The following is a 21,264-nucleotide window of genomic DNA, read 5'->3' on the forward strand; positions in this document are numbered from 1 at the left end:
CTGTAATCCCAGCACTTTGGGAGGTCAAGGCAGGTGGATCGCTTGAGATCAGGAGTTCAAGACCAGCCTGGCCAACATGGTGAAACTCCATTTCTATTAAAAATGTAAAACTTAGCCAGGCATGGTGGCACACGCCTGTAGTCTCAGCTACTCGGGAGGCTGAGGCAGGAGAATCACTTGAACTCGGAAGTTAGAGGTTGCAGTGAGCCGAGATCTGCCACTGCACTCCAGTCTGGGCAACAGAGCAAGACTCCGTCTGACCAAAAAAAAAAAAAAAAACCCAAATGATGAGAATTTATGATTTGTAGGGCATGACTCCCCAGACCACTTAGATCATAATTTGGGCAAGATAAAAAAAAAATCAGAGCTTAGTCCTCAGGTACTGTTATCTCCATTTTATGGAGGAAGAATCTGAGATACAGAGAACTCAGTTACTTTCCCAAATTCCCATGGCCAGTAAGTCTTCCCACCTCAGCCTCCCAAGTAGCTGGGACTACAGGCACGTACCATCACACCACACCTGGCTAACTGTTGTATTTTTTGTAGAGACGGGGTCTTCCTACATTGCCCAGACTGATCTCAAACTCCTGGGCTCAAGCAATTCTCCCACCTTGGCTTCCCAAAGTGTTGGGATTACAGGTGTCGGCCAGGTAGTGGATATTTTGTCTTTGAGCCGTGTGGTATTCGTCACAGCTACTCAATTCTGGCCTTATGGGATGATAGCAGCCTTAGACAATACATAAATCAATGGCCATGTTTCTGTTTTGACAAAACTTTATTTATAGACACTGAAGTTTGAATTCCATTTAACTTTAATGTGTCATGAAATATTCTTCCTTTTAATTTTTTTTCAACCATTTAAAAATCTAAAACCCATTCTTAGCTCTTGGGCCATATAAAAGCAGTAGAAGGCTAGGTGTGACCCTCAAGCTATGGTTGGCTGTAGTTATGAGTCCAGGATTTGAACCCAGACCACAGGTTCCTGCCAGCCTTTAAATATTATGTATACACTGTACAGTCTGTATCATGATAACAAGAAAAGAAAAATAACTCCCACAGTCTGAGCTATGTGAGATATGCAAAATCTATTAGGCCCAGAGAGACTGGACCTCAGTCACGGATTAAGAGAAAACAAAAATAACTCACACAGTCTGAGCTATGTGAGCGATGCAAAATCTATCAGGCCCAGAGAAACGGAGGGTTGGACTTTAGTCACCACTCAACCCTGTGCCCAGGGGCAATTGTTTTTTGTTTCTGTTTTTTGGTTTTTTTTTGAGATAGAGTCTCACTCTGTCACCCAGGCTGGAGTGCGGTGGCGTGATCTCGACTCACCACAACCTCCACCTCCTGGGTTCAAGCAATTCTCCTGCCACAGCCTCCCAAGTAGCTGGGACTACAGGCATGTGCCACCATGCCTGGCTAATTTTTGTAGTTTTTAGAAGAGACAGGGTTTCACTATGTTGTCCAGGCTGGTCTCAAATTCCTGACTTCATGATCTACCTGCCTCGGCCTCCCAAAGTGCTGGGATTACAGGCGTGAGCCACCGTGCCTGGCCAGGGGCAATTATTTTAAAGGCATTTTGTTTCTGACTGGCTGCCTTTCTGTTCCTAGAACGTACGATACAAATAGCAGTGTATAGCCAATCAATAGCTTACGTTTTTTTAATGTAAATAATTGGTACACAACTCAGAAACTCCTTCTTTTCCTTTAAAATTCACCTGTGGCCAGGCACACACAGTGCCTGTAATCCTAGCACTTTTGGAAACCAAGGCAGGTGGGAAGATTGCTTGAGCCCAGGAGTTCAAGACAAGTAGATTCGTGTGTGTGTGTGTGTGTGTGTGTGTGTGTGTGTGTGTGTGTTCTGTTGCCCAGGCTGGAGTGCAGTGGCATAATCATGACTTGCTGCAGCCTTGACCTCCTGGGCTGAAGCTATCCTTCTATCTCAGCCTCCTGAGTAGCTGGGATTACAGACATGTGCAATCACCCATGGCTAAATTTTTTTTTTTTTTTTTTTTTGGTAGAGATGGGGGTCTCACTATGTTGCTCAGACTTGTCTTGAACTCCTGGGCTCAAGCAATCTTCCCAGGAAAACAGAGGATTTCACTAAGCACTATAGAGAACATGTCCTTTTCTGGCTGGGCACGATGGCTCATGCCTGTAATCCCAGCAATTTAGGAGGCCAAGGCAAGTGGATCACTTGAGGTCAGGAGTCTGAGACCAGCCTGGCCAACATGGTGAAACCCCGTCTCTACTAAAAATAAAGTCAGCCAGGTGTGGTGGCATGCACCTGTAATCCCAGCTACTTGGGAGGCTGAGGCAGGAGAATTGCTTAAACCTGGGAGGCAGAGTTGCAGTGAACCAAGATTGCGTCACTGCACTCCAGCCTGGGAGTGCAAAAAAAAAAAAAAAAAAAGAAAGAAAGAAAAAGAAAGTGTCCTTTTCTGTTTTGTGCACCACAAGAGTTTTCTCCCCAGGAGTGCAAATAGGACGCCAAAAATGGGGATAAAGGAAAAGATTAATAAGGTGGGCGGGCCAGCACTAGATGCCTCCACCCCGCCAACCCGCCCGCCTCTCTGCCCCACCCCAACCAGGTGTCAGCCCTAGTCATTCAGGAGATTATTGCAGAAGTTTCCAAACTGAAGCAAGCAGTGCCCAGGTCCCTATAACAGTGGGTGGCTTTCTGACATCAGCAGAAACTGGTGCTTTTTCCCAGGTACAAAGGACCTCCAGACCAGAGCCAGCCAGCAGCAAAAAGAGCATGGAGCTGAGGAGTACGGCAGCCCCCAGAGCTGAGGGCTACAGCAACACGGGCTTCCAGGTGAGCAGAGCTTTCCTCTTACGTTAAATTTAGGCCGTCAGTGGAAAAGCCGCCCTTTCCTTAGCCCCTTGGCAAGTTTCTTACCTAAACAGGGAGATTATCAGGACAATAAGATTTTTAACGGCACACTTTAAGCCCATTGTTTTTTCTTCTTGGGCTCTTCTGGGTTGACAAACCTGAAAAGTCTCTTTTAATCGATGTGTTGTGATCCCTATGGTCACTTAGAAACAAGACAGCCTTCTTCTCTTGCCTTTTTTCCCTTCTGGCTCACAGCAGGGGTACATTATTTATCTTCAGGCACCTTTCCAAAGAACTGGTGAGAAGGGAAGAATGGGGGAATTTAGATCCTGGCTGGGGTAGTGTCTCAGGGTTCCTTTTACTCAAGCCAAGTCCTGGAGCCCCTGTCAGATGGCCCCGCTACCTGCCCCAGAGCAGCTGGATTACACAAATCAGTCTCACTTCATCAACCAAAACTCACTGAGTGATTAATGCTGCTCAGCCCAAGGCTGGGTGCCCGCAGAGGCATAGAAGGAGACCTGTCAGAAACACCAGGCTATTTTGACTGGGTCTGGGATGGGGATTTCCAGGGCTGTTTTTAGGTGTGCGTCCTTTCCTTAGCTGACACTCAGCATGGGCGCTCTGGAGATGATGGGAAGCCTGCACCAGCAAGTGTCAACAATCCCGTGGGCTTTATGGTCTGCTAGATGGTCAAAACGAAACTTTGAGGTGCTAGCCAAGAAAGGAAAGAGGGAGGTAAAAGGGCTTTGACAGGAGTCCAGACTCCAGCACCCACAAATTCCTGTAACTTCCCAGAGCCCCAGTTTGATCGTCTGTCCCATGGTCACAGTGATGCCCATCTCCATGAGTAGGCATCAGGTTACCACTTATAGGTCACAAGTGTAGGAGAGGGAACAACTTCATCTACCCTCTTAGGTTGAGTGCCTGAGGACTGTGAATTAAGCCGACACAAAACAGATTACCAGGAGAAAAGGCACGCAAATTTTATTTGTACTTAAAATCTCATATATGGCTGGCAGTGGTGCCTCATGCCTGTAATCCAAGCACTTTGGGAGGCTGAGGCGGGCTGATCATTTGAGGTCAGGAATTTGAGACCAGCCTGGCCAACATAGTGAAACCCCATGTCTACTAAAAATACAAAAATTAGCCGGGCATGGTAGTGCATGCCTGTAATCCCAGCTACTCGGGAAGCTGGGGCAGGAGAATCACTTGAACCTGGGAGGCAGAGGCTGCAGTGAGCCAAGATCGTGCCACTGTACTCCAGCCTGGTTGACAGAGGGAGACTCAGTCTCAAAAAAGTAATAATAATAATAAAATAAAATCTCACACGTATGAGCCTTACAGAAAAGAAATGGAAAACCTAATAGACTCAGGAGCTTATATACCATTATAACAAAAGGCGGCAAATAATGAAATGACTAGACAGAGGAAAAGAGGGTTATGCTTTTAGGGACGATAAACTGGGGGTGGGAGATGGAAATAATGGAAGATGAGAGTTAATTTATCGAGGTTTGTTCATGCAGATTTATCTCAGCGGCATCTGTGTCTTTGGTGATAAGGGTTGCTCTCTTCCTTGTACAAGGGAGCAGGAGAACTGTGCAAGGGAAATATCAATAAATGTGCTGCTTTTAGGAAGATGGGGGGATGGGGGAGGGCAGAGAGCTCTTTCTCTGTCTGCTTTCTTTTTCATAGCCTTCAGTTCAAAATATTCTTGTGCCAAAATGTGGGCATTTGGAGGGTGGCACATCCTGATCTCTTCTCTAAGGACTAAGTGAGGGGGAAAAGCATAAAGCATGGGCCCATTCTGATTCCAGAGAATGGAAGGGATGGAATGGGATAGAGTATGTATGGCAGCAAGAAAATATATCTGCAATAGAGAAGGTCCATGTCACAGCAACTGGCTGCTCCCAGGGAGGAGGGCACACAACGGTGGTGATCCCTCACTGTCTTCTAGCAAAACTGCTGTTTTGAGGGGGAAACATCCCCCTACACCTGTCCCAGTAAAAAGGAGGAAAAGTGAAAGGAAGATTCCTCCTACTTCTGTAAAATTTCCTGTCATCCTTACTCATTGGATTGATTGAAATTTGAATTTCTGCATTTCAAAATCAAAACAATGAAGACAATTTGTCTTTCAAGAGAATCAGAGGCTTCATAACTCCTACCAAGTTAATAAGTGTAAGTCTAACCTTGTTTGACATTCAGCTCTCCTGCTACATTATCTTCTTTAAGGAAAATTAATTGATTGTAAAATATGTGCTACTTCACTCGCATTATTAAATATGCATTAACATGCCACCAGGACTTCCAAAGAAGTTAGGATACTTACTTACTCACCTTGTCCTAGTCTGTGAATTGTTCTAGAAATTCATTTTTCTTCTTCAAATATTAAGAGTGCCCTTGGTAGACCAAAGTTCTAATTTTACTAAGTAGAACTACTTTCACAGCTTGAAATGCTGATATGGGTTCCCAAAAGCCTGTGCCTGTAAGACCTGGTGCAGGAGCAATGGTTATGCATGTCTATGGATTACCTGGACAGGCTGTCATCTGGACTGTCCCTCAAAGAAGTGAGCACCAATTGCTGTTTTCATGGAGCTAGTACTCCAGTGGGAAAGGTTAAACAGGAGCACACAGTCAGTGATATGGGTTATAAGAGAGAAATGATCTCACGTCCAAGAAAGGATTTCACAGCCAGAGCATATTTCATACATGAGAGTGGATTTTGTAACCAATGATAGAAATGAATGTTTGGGTTTTTTTTTCAAATCTCATTTATTGTACCTCTAAATGTTTTCTATGAATAAGTAACTTATTTCTCATATGGCTGAGGATGGAAATGACTTCATTCAACAGTAGTTGCAAATAAGACGTTTGCTATTTATGAAGGAAGTTCCGATTGGCATTTAATAAGTATTGCATGTATGTGGAATATCTAAGGATTTCTTATTTTGTTTTAAAATATTTTTTAAGCCTTAAAACAGTCAACAAACTGGCTCTTGATTTTGTGCAAGATGTTCCCATCAGTCCAGGAAAAATAACTGGCTGAAAGGACAAAATACACACACACACATACCCACAGCAAACACCCACACCCACATATGCATACACACACACACACACACACACACACACACACACACACACACAGGCTAGCATCCCCAGGCCTCAAGGTTCTAAGAAGGGCATCTCAAACCCAGCAGAGTGTCATACCAATAACACCCACACCTAAAAACAATGACTGGGTTATTTCTTCCAATACTTGCTTTTCAACAAGAATTTCTGGAGGCATGTATTTATTCAGTAGACTCATCAACTGCCTCCTAGATATGGCCGCCTCTAAGAAGGGATACCAACTCAAGAAAGAATAATATGCTCTTCTTGCCCTCAAGGAGAAGAACAGGCAGAAATAAACATGCAATTACAATGTAATTGATATTAAGGAAAATGGCGGAGGTTTGCATCAAGTGCATTGTATTCTTATATTTATTATTTTTTATATTTTGTCTTGCTATCTTATTACAGCTGGTCTGAAACCCTGGCCTCAAGCAATCCTCCTGCCTTGGCCTTCCAAAGTGCTGGGATTACAGTCATGAGCCACAACACCCAGCCAGCACCAAGTGCATTGTAAATAATATATGGTTGGAGCTGAGCTAACTGAGGAGTCTATGACAGCATCACCAAAGGAGGGAGAATTTGATTAGGGCTTTAAGGATGGTCAGGTCACAGTAGGAGTTGGAGTGGGCAGAGCACTGCAAGCAGAGAGGACTATCTGTACACAGATTCAGAGCCCTAAAGGAGAAGAGCACATGAGCCTGGGATGGAGGAAGGGAACATGGTATAGGGAAATGGGGCAGGCTGGCATCAGGTCAGGTGGCCTCTGCGTGTGCTAAGGCATTTTAGAAGGAATCGCTCAGAATTTACACAGTCAAATTGTGAATTTTTTTTGAGACAGCGTCTCACTCTGTCACCCATGCTGGAGTGCTGTGGTATGATCTCAGCTCACTGCAGCCTCGACCTCCCAGGCTCAAGCAATCCTCCCACCTCAGCCTCCTGAGTAGCTAGGACTACAGACATGCGCCACCACACTTGGTTAGTTTTTGTTTTGTTTTGTTTTGTTTTGTTTTGTTTTGTTTTGTTTTGTTTTGTGTTTTAGAGATGAAGTCTCACCCTGTCACCCAGACTGGAGTGCAGTGGCATGATCTTGGCTCACTGCAACCTCCACCTCCTGGGTTCAAGCAATTCTCCTGTCTCAGCCTCCTGAGTAGCTGAGTTTACAGGCATATGCCACCACACCTGGCTAATTTTTTGTATTTTTAGTAGAGACAGGGTTTCACAATGTTGGTCAGGCTGGTCTCAAACTCCTGACCTCAAATGATCTGCCCGCCTCAGCCTCCCAAAGTGCTGGGATTACAGGTATAAGCCACCGTGCATGACCTAATTTTTGTATTTTTTTGCAGAAACAGGGTTTCACCATGTTGCCCAGGCTGATCTCAAACTCATGAGCTCAAGTGATCTGCCTGCTTCAGCCTTCCAAAGTGCTGGGATTATAGGTGTGAGCCACCACGCCAGGCTGATTTTTTTTTTTTTTTTAATATTACTTTGGTGGCCCCACTGAAAGTGCTTGGAAATGGAGAGAGATTTGTGTGTGGCTGGGACATCCATTGGGAAGTTACTGTCATAATCCAAACCAGGCTGAAGGCAGTGGATGCAGACACTGGGATGGAGGTACTAATACTGATGAGGTGGCCCCTCCACAATGAAATTCAGGAGTAAAGATGAGGGCCTAAATGCTGCTCTCGCTCTGAAGATTTCTGTTTTCTCCTCTGTAAAATAGCATAATAATGGTACCTATCTTGGGATTGTTGAAATAATTAAATAAGCTAATATTATATATGTATAATGGACATTTTATATATATATATATATACACATACATAGTATGAACATAGTATGAACACATAGTATGAACAAAACAATAGTAGCTTTTGATGCTGAGCAGCTTAAGGAGAGTGTGGAGTCAATGTTTCCAGCTTGGGATGTCAAGTTGGAAGTGATTCCCTTTATTTATTTATTGTTGTTGTTTTAAATAGAGACAGGGCTTCACTCTGTCACCCTCGCTGAAGTGCAGTGGCACAATCATAGCTTATTGCAGCCTCGAACTCCTGAGCTCAGGCGATCCTTCGACCTCAGCCTCCTGAGTAGCTGGGACTACAGGCACACGCTACCACAACTGGCTAAGTTTTCTTATTTTTTATATTTGTAGAGACAGGGTCTTGCTATGTTGCCCAGGCTGGCCTCAAGTGATCCTCCCATCTCTTCCTGGGTTTCCCAAAGTGCTGGGATTACAGGTGTGAGCCACCTCACCCAGGCAGGGCAAGGCTTTATTTAGGTAGAAAATCTAGAAATAAAGTTAGAGCAAAAAAGAGAGTGAGTTCTCTTTGAGGCCTATTGGTTGAAATTAAGTTGACTCCAAGCATCTTCATGAAGGGGGAGATGAAGTGGGAAGCTTGTAGCATACGTTCACCTGGAGCTCAGAAGAGGACACACATCTGGGGGCTGTTAGCATAGACACGAGCATGGATAAGACCACTGTGAGGGAAGCCTGGGAAACAGCAGCGCTTAAGGAGTGGGGAAGTTAGAGATGTCAGAGAATGAAGCGGAGGGCTGCAGGGAGAGAAAGAGCAGCAGAACCAGGAGAGAGGCGATCTGGAGAAGTCAAGGGAAAGTAGAACCACAAGTCAACAGAAAAGACTCCGACAGGACAGAGGAGTATATAGAATGAGGCCACGAGTTCACTTGACTTGCCAGCTAGGAGGTTACTGGTGACGCTAGGGTTGGGGAAGGAGGAGAAGTTTGTGTTATGAGTGGGAGTTAGGCTAGGAAAAATGGTAGCAGAATGAACACTCTTCTGGTGCAGTGGTGGTGCCAGGGAGGGGCGGGGAAGGGGAAGACCTAGGGCAGGCAAAGGCAGTTGCGGGGAGGTGTTTTTATGTAAAAAAAAAAAAAAAAATCATTGTGAAATACAACATACAGAAAAATACACAAAAACAAATATACAACTTATAAGGCGAACTGTCACTCAGGTCAAGAAACAGGACATTGCCGTCCCTCAGGGTCCAGTCCTACACATTTCATCACTGCTGCCTCCCTTCCCTGGGGTAAACCCAACCAGGGGTGACCACTGACCCAAATATGGGGCAATTACTTCCTTGCTTTTCTTTATACCTTAACTTCTAATTATGAATCCCCAAGCAATATTTTTGCCTGGTCTTGAACTTTATATAATAGAAACACACAAAATGTATTCTTTGCTCGTATCGAAACTTTTTTTTGTTTGTTTTTTTGAGACAGAGTCTCGCTCTGTTGCCCAGGCTAGAGTGCAGTGGCGTGATCTTGGCTCACTGCAACCTCTGCCTCCCCAGATCAAGCAATTCTCCTGCCTTAGCCTCCTGAGTAGCTGGGAATACAGGCACGAGCCACCAGGCCCAGCTTGTATTTTTAGTAGAGACAGGGTTTCACCCTGTTGGCCAGGCTGGTCTCAAACTCCTGACCTCACGTGATCCACCCGCCTTGGCCTCCCAAAGTGTTGGGATTACAGGCGTGAGCCACCATGCCTGGCCATCAGCTCTCTAAGATTCACATGGTGTTGCGTGTAACTGCAGTTCATCCCATTTCATTAATACACAGGATTCTGTCATGTAAATATTCCACAACCGACACATTTTGCTGCTAGTGGACACTTGTGTTATTAAGTTTGGGTTTTTTGAAGCTTCTACAAACATTGCAGCTAGGGACATTGTTATCCATGCCAGGGGGAGTATCTGTAACAAATTTACTCTGGGGTTGTACTTAGGAATGGAATTGCTAGGCCCCTGGAATAAACATATACTTTCAACTTTACTCATAGTGTCAGATTGGTTTCCTAAGTGATTTTACCAATTTACATGCCTATCAGCAGAGTGATTATTCCCATTTCTCATCATTATTCAGCTGACCTTTTAATGTCAACCATTCTGGTGGGTGTGCAGCAGTATGTCATTGAGCTTAATTAAAATTTTCCTGTTATTGGTTGTTAGATGCCAACTTTTTAAATACCTACTCAACTTTCTTGCCCATTTTCTCTACTGGATTTTTTTCCATTTTTATTTGAAAGAGTTCCTTAGATGTTCTGGTTACAAGCCTATGAAAGGAAATTAAATTTTGGGACCCTAAACTCATTTAACCGAAGGGAAAAGTCAAGCTGGGAACTGGGTCATGCAAAGCTGTCTCCCGCTTTTGGTTCCTAAATAAGATGGCTACAAGATGAAAAGCTACATGCTTCCCCCATGTTTTGCCCACAAGAAAATTCCTGGTGAGCTATTAAAACTTCACCATGGCAATGTAAATTGATAACTTATCTTTACAGGTGGAGTCACCCCAGATACAAATGCGTATCTGATTGTTCCCCTACCTCATTTCATCTGTATTATCTTATGTAAAATGCAGATTCTCCACATTTTTCCTTTGCCCCCTTTGTTTACGTGAAAACTGTGTGCTTCTCACTATCCCGCCCTTTCTCCTTTAAATTTGAGCCCTCAAAATCATCTTTGGAGAAAGGGATAGACCTGTCTCCCAGGCAGTTCCTTAACTTTGGCAAATAAATCTGCTAAAATGATTGAGACTTGTCTCATCATTTTCCTCGATTGACAAGCCCTTTGTCAGTTATGATTTGTAAATACCTTCTACCACTGTGAAGCCATCTTTTACTCTAATGGAATATTTTGAGGAACAAAAGTTAATTATATCGGTCCCATTTAGGAAACATTGGGACAAAAGTTCATTATATATGGTCCCATTTAGGAAACGTTGCTTCTCTTTCCTGTATCTTGTCTAAAACATCTTTTCCAACTTGCAAAATCATGAAGATTTTTTTTTTCAAACAAGCGAAACTCTTTATTAAGATAAAATTGTTTTTATTAAAGAAATAGATAAAAATGGTTAAGTACAATCAAATGGCTCCAAAAGCCTTACAATGAAAACAGCAGTCCTGCCAGTTGTTCTTTCCAGAGGCAAGCACTTCTCATTCTCTCAGTTTTTCCTTCTGGTAGTTACCTTCATGGGGTTTTCCAAATTATTATTTTTTTAGTTTTTCAAGTGAATGCGTATATTAATACATGAAATTTTTAAAAGCCTCTTCAGTTTATAGTGCATCCTAACAGTCCCCTGCCCCATCCCTCCTGATTCTCAAGAGCAATGACTTTTAACTCTTTTAGCAATGTCTTCTATTTTTTTCTCACATAACTAGTCATTTCTTGATTGTTTTATATATTATATAGTGATTTCTTGATATGACAGATGAGGATTTAGTTCTTACACCATCACTGTCTTCACTTTTCCTCCCATATTGTCCCAAAGTAGTTACCAGATTTAGAGGCTAAGCAGTCACCACATCATTATGACAATGTCCATATTGCTCATTGTTGAGAAAAACAGGGTATTATGCTCTGAAATCATGAAGATATTTCTAAAAGCTTATTCTTTCATTCATATTGAGGATCTCTATTCCCCCTGAAATTGAGTTTAATGTATAGTGTAAGGTAGGAGTCAAGTTTGCTTTCCACGTGAACATCCACTTATTTTGGCGTTATTATTTTTTAAATTTACTTTTAACACCACTCAGTGATCAACATTGCTTTAAAAAAAAAATCATTTCCCCACTCCACAGATATTTTGCCACGTGTCCATATTTGGGAGAGGCTTTTTGGAACAGGGCAACTGAAAGATTTTTCCAAACTCAGAGGAGATGGGGAAGAATCCAAAGAGATGGAAGTTAACAGCAAGAGAGGTCAAAACAGTTCAGAATTTCTAAGAGGAAAATGCAGGAATGTTTTTTCACACATTTATTAAAGGGCATCTCTTGAATCCCAACTCAAGTTTCCTCCTCCCTGTGAATAAGCAATCAATCTTGCCACAGCTGCTCTCAGAGGCACAGAACCCACGCTTGCTCTGAAGTTAGTTGGGTGGAACCCACTTACGAAAGTCTTGGGAGAGGACTAGGCTGGGGAAATGGGCCTCACTCTGCACAAACACACAGGAAAGGCTGAGTTACTCCATGAGTAAGCCAGTCAAGCAGGTTTGGAGAGTTTGTTAAATGGAGGTCACAATTTGGGAGATCATGTAAGTGTAAGTCCCATTAGGGATCCAAACCTGCTGGAGTATGGGTGTAGACTTCTCAAGCAGGTACTTTGAATACAAAAGTTCTAAGGTGGGAAGTAACTATGTTATGTAGGGAGGAAGAATATTGTTTCTCCTTAACCCACTAGCCTGGGAAGTCAACATGAATCACGCTGAGTACTCTTTCACATTGCTCAAGAGGCGCTTGACTGGAGTTTCCTATATTCCATTAAAACACACACACAAACACATGACAATAATTCACTTTTTGGAAGGAGGTTAAAAAAAAGTATATTCTCTTCTCTTTCCTCAAGTTTGCATGATCACACCTAGACTTATTTTTAGGGGAAAACAGTGTAGGGGATTGTAAACCAAGTCACTTCTGTGGCATCTCAGAGAGAGAGGGTATAAGGATTTAGTTTTTCCTTACTCAAACATTCCTGAAGTGATTCCCCTTAAAATTGAGGAGCCACTTACTCATCAGTGTTGAGGCATTGGAAAGAAAATAGGAAATAATTAATAATGTAGATAAAGGTACATTTTTGCTGAGGGCTAAAGCAGAACTTTCTAATATATAGCACAAGCCAGATATGTAATTTAAAACTTTTCTGCAAGCCCATTAAAAATGCAAGATAAAGTAGGTATTTCACCATATTTTAACTATATTTTATGGAACCTCATATATTGAAATTAATGAAATAATTTACATTTGTTTCATACCAAGTCTTTGAACATCCGGTGTATATTTTAAACATATAGTACATGTCAACTCTGATGCTACATTTTTATCAGAAATACTTGATCTGTTTTTAGATTTCATAAAATGTATAGTTGTAAAAAGTAGATTCATAACCAAGTTGTTCCAAACATGCCTGTTTTTCAATACATGGATCTAATGTTCAGTTTTAAATTTAAATTTGTTAAAATTAAATTCAGGTCCTTAGTCATATTAGTCACATTTCAAGTACTCAGTAACCACTTGTCACTGATGATTATTCTATTGGATCACCCATGTAAGCTATGTGTTTGGTTTTAGAGTTCATACACACACACAAATCTGGTTATCCTTCCCCTTTAAGGACCTGACCATCAAATTTATGCCAAAAAGTTAAAGTAACAACTTTACATTTATTTCTGTAATATCAGTAGTAATATCTCCTCTTTCATTCATGAATTTGGTTATTTGTCTTCTCTCTCTTTTTTTTCCTTGGTTTCTTTTTTCCTTGACATTTCCTTGTTGGGAGGTTTATGGTTAGTAATTCAATCTCTTCACTTGTTATTAGTTTTTTTGAGCTTTTTTTTTTCCCTTAAGTAAGTTAAGAACCAACTTTTGGTTTCATTGATTCTCTCTTTTGTTTTTCTAGTCTTTATTTCATTTGTCTCCACTATAATCTTCATTATTTCTTTCCTTCTGCTAACTTTGGGTTTAGTTTGTTGTTCTTTTTCTAGTTTGTTACAGTAAAAGATTGGATTATTGATTTGAGATCTTACTTCTTGATGATATAAGCAATTACAATTATAAAATTCCCTGTAGGCACTGCTTTAGCCATATTCATAAATTTTGGTATATTTTCATTTTTGTTATTTATTTATTTTTTTTTGATGAAGGTCACGCTATGTTGCCTAGGCTGGCCTCAAACTCCTGGGTGCAAGCAATCCACCCACCCCAGCCTTCCAAGTAGCTGGGACTACAGGCATGCATCACTGTGCTCAGCTTTATTTTTCTTTCTTCTTCTTTTTTTTATGAGACAGAGTCTCACTCTGAGCTTTATTTTTATTAATTCTTTTTTTTTTTGTAAGACAGAGTCTCACTCTGTTACCCAGGCTGCATTTTAATTATTATCAAACTATTTTCTGACTTCCCAAATGATTTCTTCTTTAATCCATTGGTTATTTAGGAGTGTGCTTAATTTCCTCATAATTTATAAGTTTCCCCCAAATTGTGGTTGGGGAAGATACATTATCTTTCAATATTTTTAAATGTATTGAGATTTGTTTGGGCCTAACATGTGATCTAGCCTGGAGAATGTTCTATGTGCACTTGAGAAGAATGTGTATTCTACTTTTGTTGGTAGAATGTTCTGTATATGTCTATAAGGTCTAGTTGGTTTATATACCACTGTTCAATTCTTGTATTTTCTTACTGACCGTCTCTCTAGTTCTAGTCATTACTGAAGATGGGGTAATGAAATATCCAGCTATTGATGAACTGTCTACTTCTCCCATGAATTCTGTCAGTTTTTGCTTCATGTGTTTTAGAGCTCTTTTATTATGTACATATATGTTAACAATAGCTCTTTGATAAATTGACCCTTTTGCCATTTTAAAATGTCTTTTGTCTCTAGTAACAATTGTTGTCTTAAAACCTATTTCATCTGATATTATTGCCACTCAAGCTCTCTTTGGTTACTATTTGCATGCTATATCTTTCCCATCCTTTTCTTTCAACCTATTTAGGTCTTTGAATATAAAGTATGTCTCTTGTAGACAGCATATATTTGGATCATGGGATTTTGTTTTATTTTGGTTTGTTTGTTTGTTGGAGATAGGGTCTCATTCTGTCACCCAGGCTGGAGTGTAGTAGGGCAATCATGGCTCACTGAACCCTCAACCTCTGGAGCTCAAGCAATCCTCTCACCTCAGCCTCCTGAGTAGCTGGGACTACAGGCACATGTCACTGTGCCTGGCTAATTTTTGTTTTTTGTTTTTTGTTTTTAGACAGAGTCTCGCTCTGTCACCCAGGCTGAAGTGCAGTGGTGTGATTTTGGTTCACTGCAACCTCTGCCTCCCAGGTTTGAGCAATTCTCCTGTTTCAGCCTCACGAGAAGCTGGGGTTACAGGTGTCTGCCACCACGCCCAGCTAATTTTTGTATTTTTAGTAGAGATGGGGTTTCACCATATTGGTCAAGCTGGTCTCAAACTCCTGACCTCAGGTGATCCACCTGCCTCAGCCTCCCAAAGTGCTGGGATTACAGGTGTGAGCCACCACTCCCTGCTTAACTTTTGTATTTCTTATAGAGATAGGGTTTCGCCACGTTGCCCAGGCTGGGATCAAGCAATTTGCCCACCGTGGTCTCCCAAAGTGCTGGGATTACAGGCTCGAGCTACCACACCTGGCCAGATCATGGTTTTTTTTTTTTTCCTTTTTTATTTTATTTTCAGATCATGGGTTTTTAAAATCCATTCTGCAAATCTCTGCCTTTTAATTAAAGGGTAAAATTCATTTATAGTTAATGTAGTTACTGATAAGATAGGATTTACATTTTTATTTTGTGTGAATATATAGGTATGTGTGTGTGTATATATAGTCTTTTCCCCCTCTATTACTTCCTTCTTTTGTGTTAAATAGATATTGTCTAGTGTACTAGTTTAATTCTTAGATTGGCTTGTTGTTTTTCCCAACAGTTACCACCACCTCAGGCAGCTACCTATCTTAAACAATTGCCAACAGAGAAACAGTACTGGGTGAACTCTGAGTCAGATCAACTAAAGATGGGGGATTTTCTTTTTTCTTTCTTTCTATTTTTTTGAGATGGAGTCTTGCTCTGTTGCCCAGGCTGGAGTGCGGTGGCACGATGTCTGCTGACTGCAACCTCTGCCTCCTGGGTTCAAGCAATTCTCCTGACTTCCTGACTCAGCCTCCCTAGTAGCTGGGATTACAGGTGCACACCACCACGCCCGGCTAATTTTTGTATTTTTTGTAGAGATGGGGTTTCACCAGGCTGGTCTCAAACTTCTGACCTCAGGTGATCCATCTGCCTCAGCCTCCCAAAGTGCTGGGATTACAGGCATGAGCCACTGCACCCAGCCAAGATAGGGAGGATTTTCTAAGGAACTACAAAATAGATCAAATAATGGCAGTTATCTGACAGTTGGACTTTGGGGTAACTCCAATCTCATTTTACCCCCTTCAAAACGGCTTGACTTCTAGTTTTCATGATTGCAGGGTTGTTGAGGCTATCATGAGTCTGTGGAGAGGGAAACAGAACTAGAATAATTTAAGACACCACAAAGCATGATGTTCTGAGATTCTGAGTCATTTTATTTGAAAAGCATTCTCTGGATTGCTGCAAGTCTTTTTTTTTTTTTTTTTTGGAGTTCTGAAAAATTAATTTTGACAGTTTTGTCAGTGTGGTGAATGGTACCAGCTACATTTCTAGACTAGAATGCTCTGGATGATCAATCAGAAGTAGGATAAGAGCTGAGGTTTTCAAGATTACAGCCATCACTACTGCCTTTTACCAAAACTGGGAAAAAAATGGAGGCCCCTAATGGTCACAGAAAAAGGAAAGGAGAGATTGAATTCTGTTATTTCTACCATAAGTGTCCCAAGAGAGATGCCCTCCTAGTGTTATTTTATCTTATTTTATTTTTCCCCTCTTGACTTTAAGAGAGTTCTTTTAAGGTGCTATGTTTTTTGGGTTTTTTGTTTTTGTTTTTTGAGACAGAGTCTTGCTCTGTCACCCAGGCTGGAGTGCAGTGGCATGATCTATCTTGGCTCACTGCAACCTCCACCTCCTAGGTTCTAGCAATTCTCCTGCCTCAGCCTCCTGAGTAGCTGGGATTACAGGCGCCACCATGTCTGGCTAAATTTTTTGGCATTTTTAGTTGAGATGGGATTTCACCATGTTGGCCAGGCTGGTCTCGAACTCCTGACCTCAAGTGATCTGCCCACATCGGCCTCCCAAAGGGCTGGGATTACAGGCATGAGACACCACACTTGGCCTGAGGTGTTATGTTTTGATTGAATAGAGAGTAAGACCTGTTTTTTGTTTGTTTGTTTGTTTGTTTGCTTGTTTTTTAATCCATCTGTAGGCCTAGACAGATTGCCACAAGGATGTCATGTCAGGAATGATTGGAAAATCCCTGATTCAGCCATGAAGCCACAGGCTTTAATTGGCTCACAAGGCAATGTGTCCTGCAAGCATATCCCCAACCTTCAGAGAGTAGGCTGCAGGGAGGTTTCAGAAAAATGCTCTTACTTCAGTTAGGATAGAATCAAGACTGGTTCTCAAGCTCTAGGTTTGGTTTTGTTTTTTGTTTTGTTTTTTTCTTTTGATAACCTTGCTACCAATAGGCTCTAGTTTCATTTTTTTTTACTGATGATAAAACCTCCACTCCAGTTAATTACTTTAAAACGATAGTGGTGGTCCCTGCTGAACCATCTTTTTCAGACACTGTTGATGTTGAATGGAGAAGCTGGGCCATGGATGCTTCCTGAGCTCTTATTTGTCAAATTAAAAAAAAAAAAAGAAATTCAAAGGTGAGTGTATCTGGAATTTTATATAGAATAGAAATGATTAAGCATGAATTCCAAATCTGTATTATTCCACAGAAGTTTGGAACTCTCTTATGATTGCACATATAGGCAGACAAAAGCGCAACACAATTTCCACTCAAAGCCACGATTCTGGATCTTTGATAGCTGCTACTTCTACCCCACACAAGGACTAGGTATTTAACCTAGTCCTTATAAGAAGCCACTTACAGCCTTGGCATGATTAGTTCTCTTCTTTTTCCTTTAAAAGGATATTTAAAAAATAAAATGGTATGTATGTCTTGTGTTGTTTGAAAGTAAAATGGAGATAGAGATTTCTTAGGAAAATGCTATGAGTCACCTGGCTAAGGAGTCACCGGTCAGTGTTCAGTAAGGAAGGGGATGATTACTGGGAATGGGTGAGTCAGGAAGCCAGGAAATGCACCTGAAGACTTCTCAATCTTCCTTCTAATATCCTGGTTCAAAACTTTGTTTTTGTGTTCATTTTCTCTGAGGGCCAAAACTCTTTGACATAAAGTATGGCAATTATTGATTCAACAAAAATTTATTGAGCTCAGACATTGTGCCAGGCATTATGCCAGGAGCTAGAAACAGAAAGCTAGTTTGGTTAAAATTAAACAATGGCAAACCAACACAGCACAGTCTGTGAAAAGTCTCATTCAAAACGTGACCTCACCTACTTTCAGGGTCAGGGAGTCACTCCGTTTTCCGAACATTCCAAATGAACACTTAAAATTTTATATACTTTTATTATTTCATTCATTCATTCAACAAAGTATATTGAGCAACTGCTCCATGCTAGATGGAAGGAAAATACTAGGTAGGGCACAAAAGATATAATTCCCCAAGCTAGCATGTCAAGCACTATTTTTTTTCATGTTACATTATGTGGAAAAATCAAGGCCCACAATGGGAAGGTAGGATTCCAAGTTAGGACTCCATTAAAAAAAAATAATAAAAGGTAGGAGAGGCATGAGCTGGGAGATAAAAAGAGTAGTAAAGAAAGGCAAACAGGAATAGACATCAGTTCTCCTGATTTACCTCAGGGATCCTCATTGATTGCAAAATCTTGGTCCCTCAAATCCAAAACCAATGATAAGTTAAGCTTAAAACTACGTTTGTAAATTCTGTGGACTCAGGAACATTCCAGAATAAACTAGCCAGCAACCTCATAAGGGGTTGTAATTAAAGTAATGGTAAACATTCCTCCATAAAACATGGCCCTAAAGTAAGCCATTAATGTGAAGCAAGCTTGCTTTACACCATGGGAGAGGGTCAGCCATAGTCTAAAAGGGACCAAGACAGGCAAATCTGCTTATTTAATGATCCAGTTGCCTTACTCTCCTGACCTGCCCAACTTTGACAGAATACCAAAAGTTCCAAACAGCACAACCTATGAAGATGTACAGTCATTCACTGATGGGTCCTATTCCCCTGTCAGTTTCCCTGCCTTTCAGTCACATTACTTTACAGTTTCACTAGCTTTTAAGACTTTTTTTTTTAAGACAAGGTCTCACTGTGTCACCTAGGCTGGATGTGGAGTGCAGTGGTGTGATCTCAGCTCACTGCAACCCCCACCTCTGAAGCTCAAGCAATCCTCCCACCTTAGCCTCCCGAGTAGCTGGGACTACGAATGCATGCCACCATGCCCAGCTAATTTTTGTATTTTTAGTAGAGACACGGTCTCACCACGTTACCCAGGCTGGTCTTGAACTCCTAAGCTCAAGCAGTTCACCCACCTCGGCCTCCCAAAGTGCTGGGATTACAGGTATGAGTCACGGCACCCAGCAAAAAACTTTTTTATTTTTCTAATTTAATTTACTGAGCCCTGATTTTCGCATCTACCAGACTCCATTGTTCAGAAACATTTGCAAGGAGGAAGTTGGTTAGAGAGTACTGGCCTAATTTGCGCAGCTAGGGAGGTTTGAAAGAAAAATTGCTTAATCAAGGATCTGACCCATACAGATAAAACAAGTGGGGAGCACAGGTCTATTTACATGGTGTGCTGGGTCCAGCAAGGAGCTGATAGAGAGATAAAGGTGCCCACAGTGACATGTTTAGGAGCCAGCAAATGTTAGGCTTCCTGTTGGCTCACATAATCACTTCCTTGTTCCCCTACAAAGCATGAGGTCTTTAGGTCAGAGAAGAGGAAGAAAGAAGTAGGGGAGGAAGGATTTAGAAAGCACAGGAGTGGGTAGGAGAGGTAGCTTGTAATGCTTCTAGTACTGACTGTACTGGACAAGGCCTAGACTTTGGCGAGAGATCAGTGGCCTCTCATTAAGGAGGACATGGGAGAGGGAGGAAAGTGGTGAGCTTCTGAAAAAAGCCAGATTTGGTGCAGGGGATGTCAGTGCGGAACGTCAAGGGAGGGTGATAGATGAGGGATGTTAAAAATCAAGTACTGGGGCTGGACGTGGTGGCTCATCCCTGTAATCCCAGCACTTTGGGAGGCCGAGGCGGGTGGATCGTGAGGTCAGGAGTTCAAAACAAGCCTGGCCAACATGATGAAACCCCGTCTCTGCTAAAAATACAAAAACTATTCGGGAACAGTGGCACACGCCTGTAGTCCCAGCTACTCAGGAGGCTGAGGCAGGAGAATTGCTTGAACCCAGGAGGTGGAGGTTGCGGTGAGCCGAGATCATGCCGCTTTACTCCAGCCTGGGCGACAGAGCGAGACCCCATCTCAAAAAAAAAAAAAAAAAATTATGTACTGAATCATAGAAATGACAAAACATAGGTTCTTCAGGTGAAGAGTTAAGGCTTCAGTCAGTCTGCCTGGATTTTCCAGACCCACCATTTAGGCAGCTCATCTATTTCTCTATACCTGTTTGCTCATCTAAAAATAGGTATACTAATACTCCACATCATATAATTGCTGGGAAATTAAGGAAATGTACTGGTGCCTAGCAAATGCTCAAATATCAGCTATTAATCAACCATTTAGTTGGGGATGCTGGTACAGGCCAAACCAAATCTTGAAACCTAGATGTAAAATCTGCCTCTTCCTATAGCAAATACTGCAGTCCATTTATGTGAGGCCTATGGAAGTTGCCAGCATGCCGCTCTGAGTAGTCATCATGTCAGCAAAATATTAAAAAATAAATAAAACCTCAAATCCCTTGGGTCCCTGCCAGCCCAGGAGAACTTGGCTGTCCTTGTCTTGTCTCATCAAAGGACTTTCTAAAGTTATTTTTCTAACATCTTGAGTCATTCTGATCTATTTCCTATTTAGTCAAATGCATTTCTTAAATGTTTTATGTACTGTAAATTCATTCTTTTGTTTTTCTTCTTTTTTCTTTTCTTCTTGAGACAGAATCTTGCTCTGTTGCCCAGGCTGGAGTGCAGTGGACAATCTTGGCTCACTGCAACCTCCGCCTCCTGGGCTCAAGCGATTCTCATGTCTCCCAAGTAGCTGGAATTACAGGCGTGCAACACCATGCTGGGCTAATTTTTGTATATCTAATAAAATCAGGGTTTCTCCATGTTGGCCAGGCTGATCTGGAACTCCTGACCTCAAATGATCCTCCCACCTCAGCCTCCCAAAGTGCTGGGATTACGGGCATCAGCCACCACGCTGGGCCTCATTCTCTGTGTTTCTAATTTGAGTAATTTACATTTCTTTACTTAGCACTCTTTGGAAAGAAGAGCTCGATGGTCAAGGTGATTTTAGAAATCACCAAAAAGTAACTTTTTTCCAAATGTAGACCTGAGTTCGATTCCATAGAACATGAAGGAAGATCCCACGTTGTGATACCTGCTGCATAAACCAATGATAGCAGAAGCAAAACATGACTTTGAATTAGCTTAGGGGCTATTCAAGATGTTCCAAGATGAAGGTATCATTAATGATGTCCAATGTCTCTTTACACTACCTTTATCTCTCCCTCTCTTTTTCTTCTTATTCTATCTTATTCCAACAGTAGAATTTAATGAAGAGCTGAAGCCATATTTCCTGTTCTTGAATTTAGAAGGTGATCATTTCATGACCACTCTGACCAAA

The 21,264-nt window shown here is 41.7% G+C and overlaps 1 protein-coding gene across 2 annotated transcripts in view; it reads left to right on the forward strand.

Annotated features, from left to right (window-relative positions):
- The first annotated feature begins 2,619 nt into the window (after positions 1-2,619).
- The window catches only part of SLC28A3 (solute carrier family 28 member 3), a 64,607-nt gene continuing 45,962 nt past the window's right edge, over positions 2,620-21,264 (forward strand). Inside the window, exon 1 of one of the 2 annotated variants that reach the window (XM_003267476.4) lies at positions 2,620-2,818. In XM_003267476.4, coding sequence (XP_003267524.1) covers positions 2,759-2,818 — 60 coding nt within the window. In that variant the 5' untranslated portion in view covers positions 2,620-2,758. The remainder of the gene's footprint in view (positions 2,819-21,264) is intronic. The other variant, XM_004087029.3, reaches the window with a different exon arrangement.

The sequence above is a fragment of the Nomascus leucogenys genome, chromosome 1a, assembly GCF_006542625.1.
Source record: "Nomascus leucogenys isolate Asia chromosome 1a, Asia_NLE_v1, whole genome shotgun sequence".
In the NCBI taxonomy this organism is placed as follows: Eukaryota; Metazoa; Chordata; class Mammalia; order Primates; family Hylobatidae; genus Nomascus; species Nomascus leucogenys.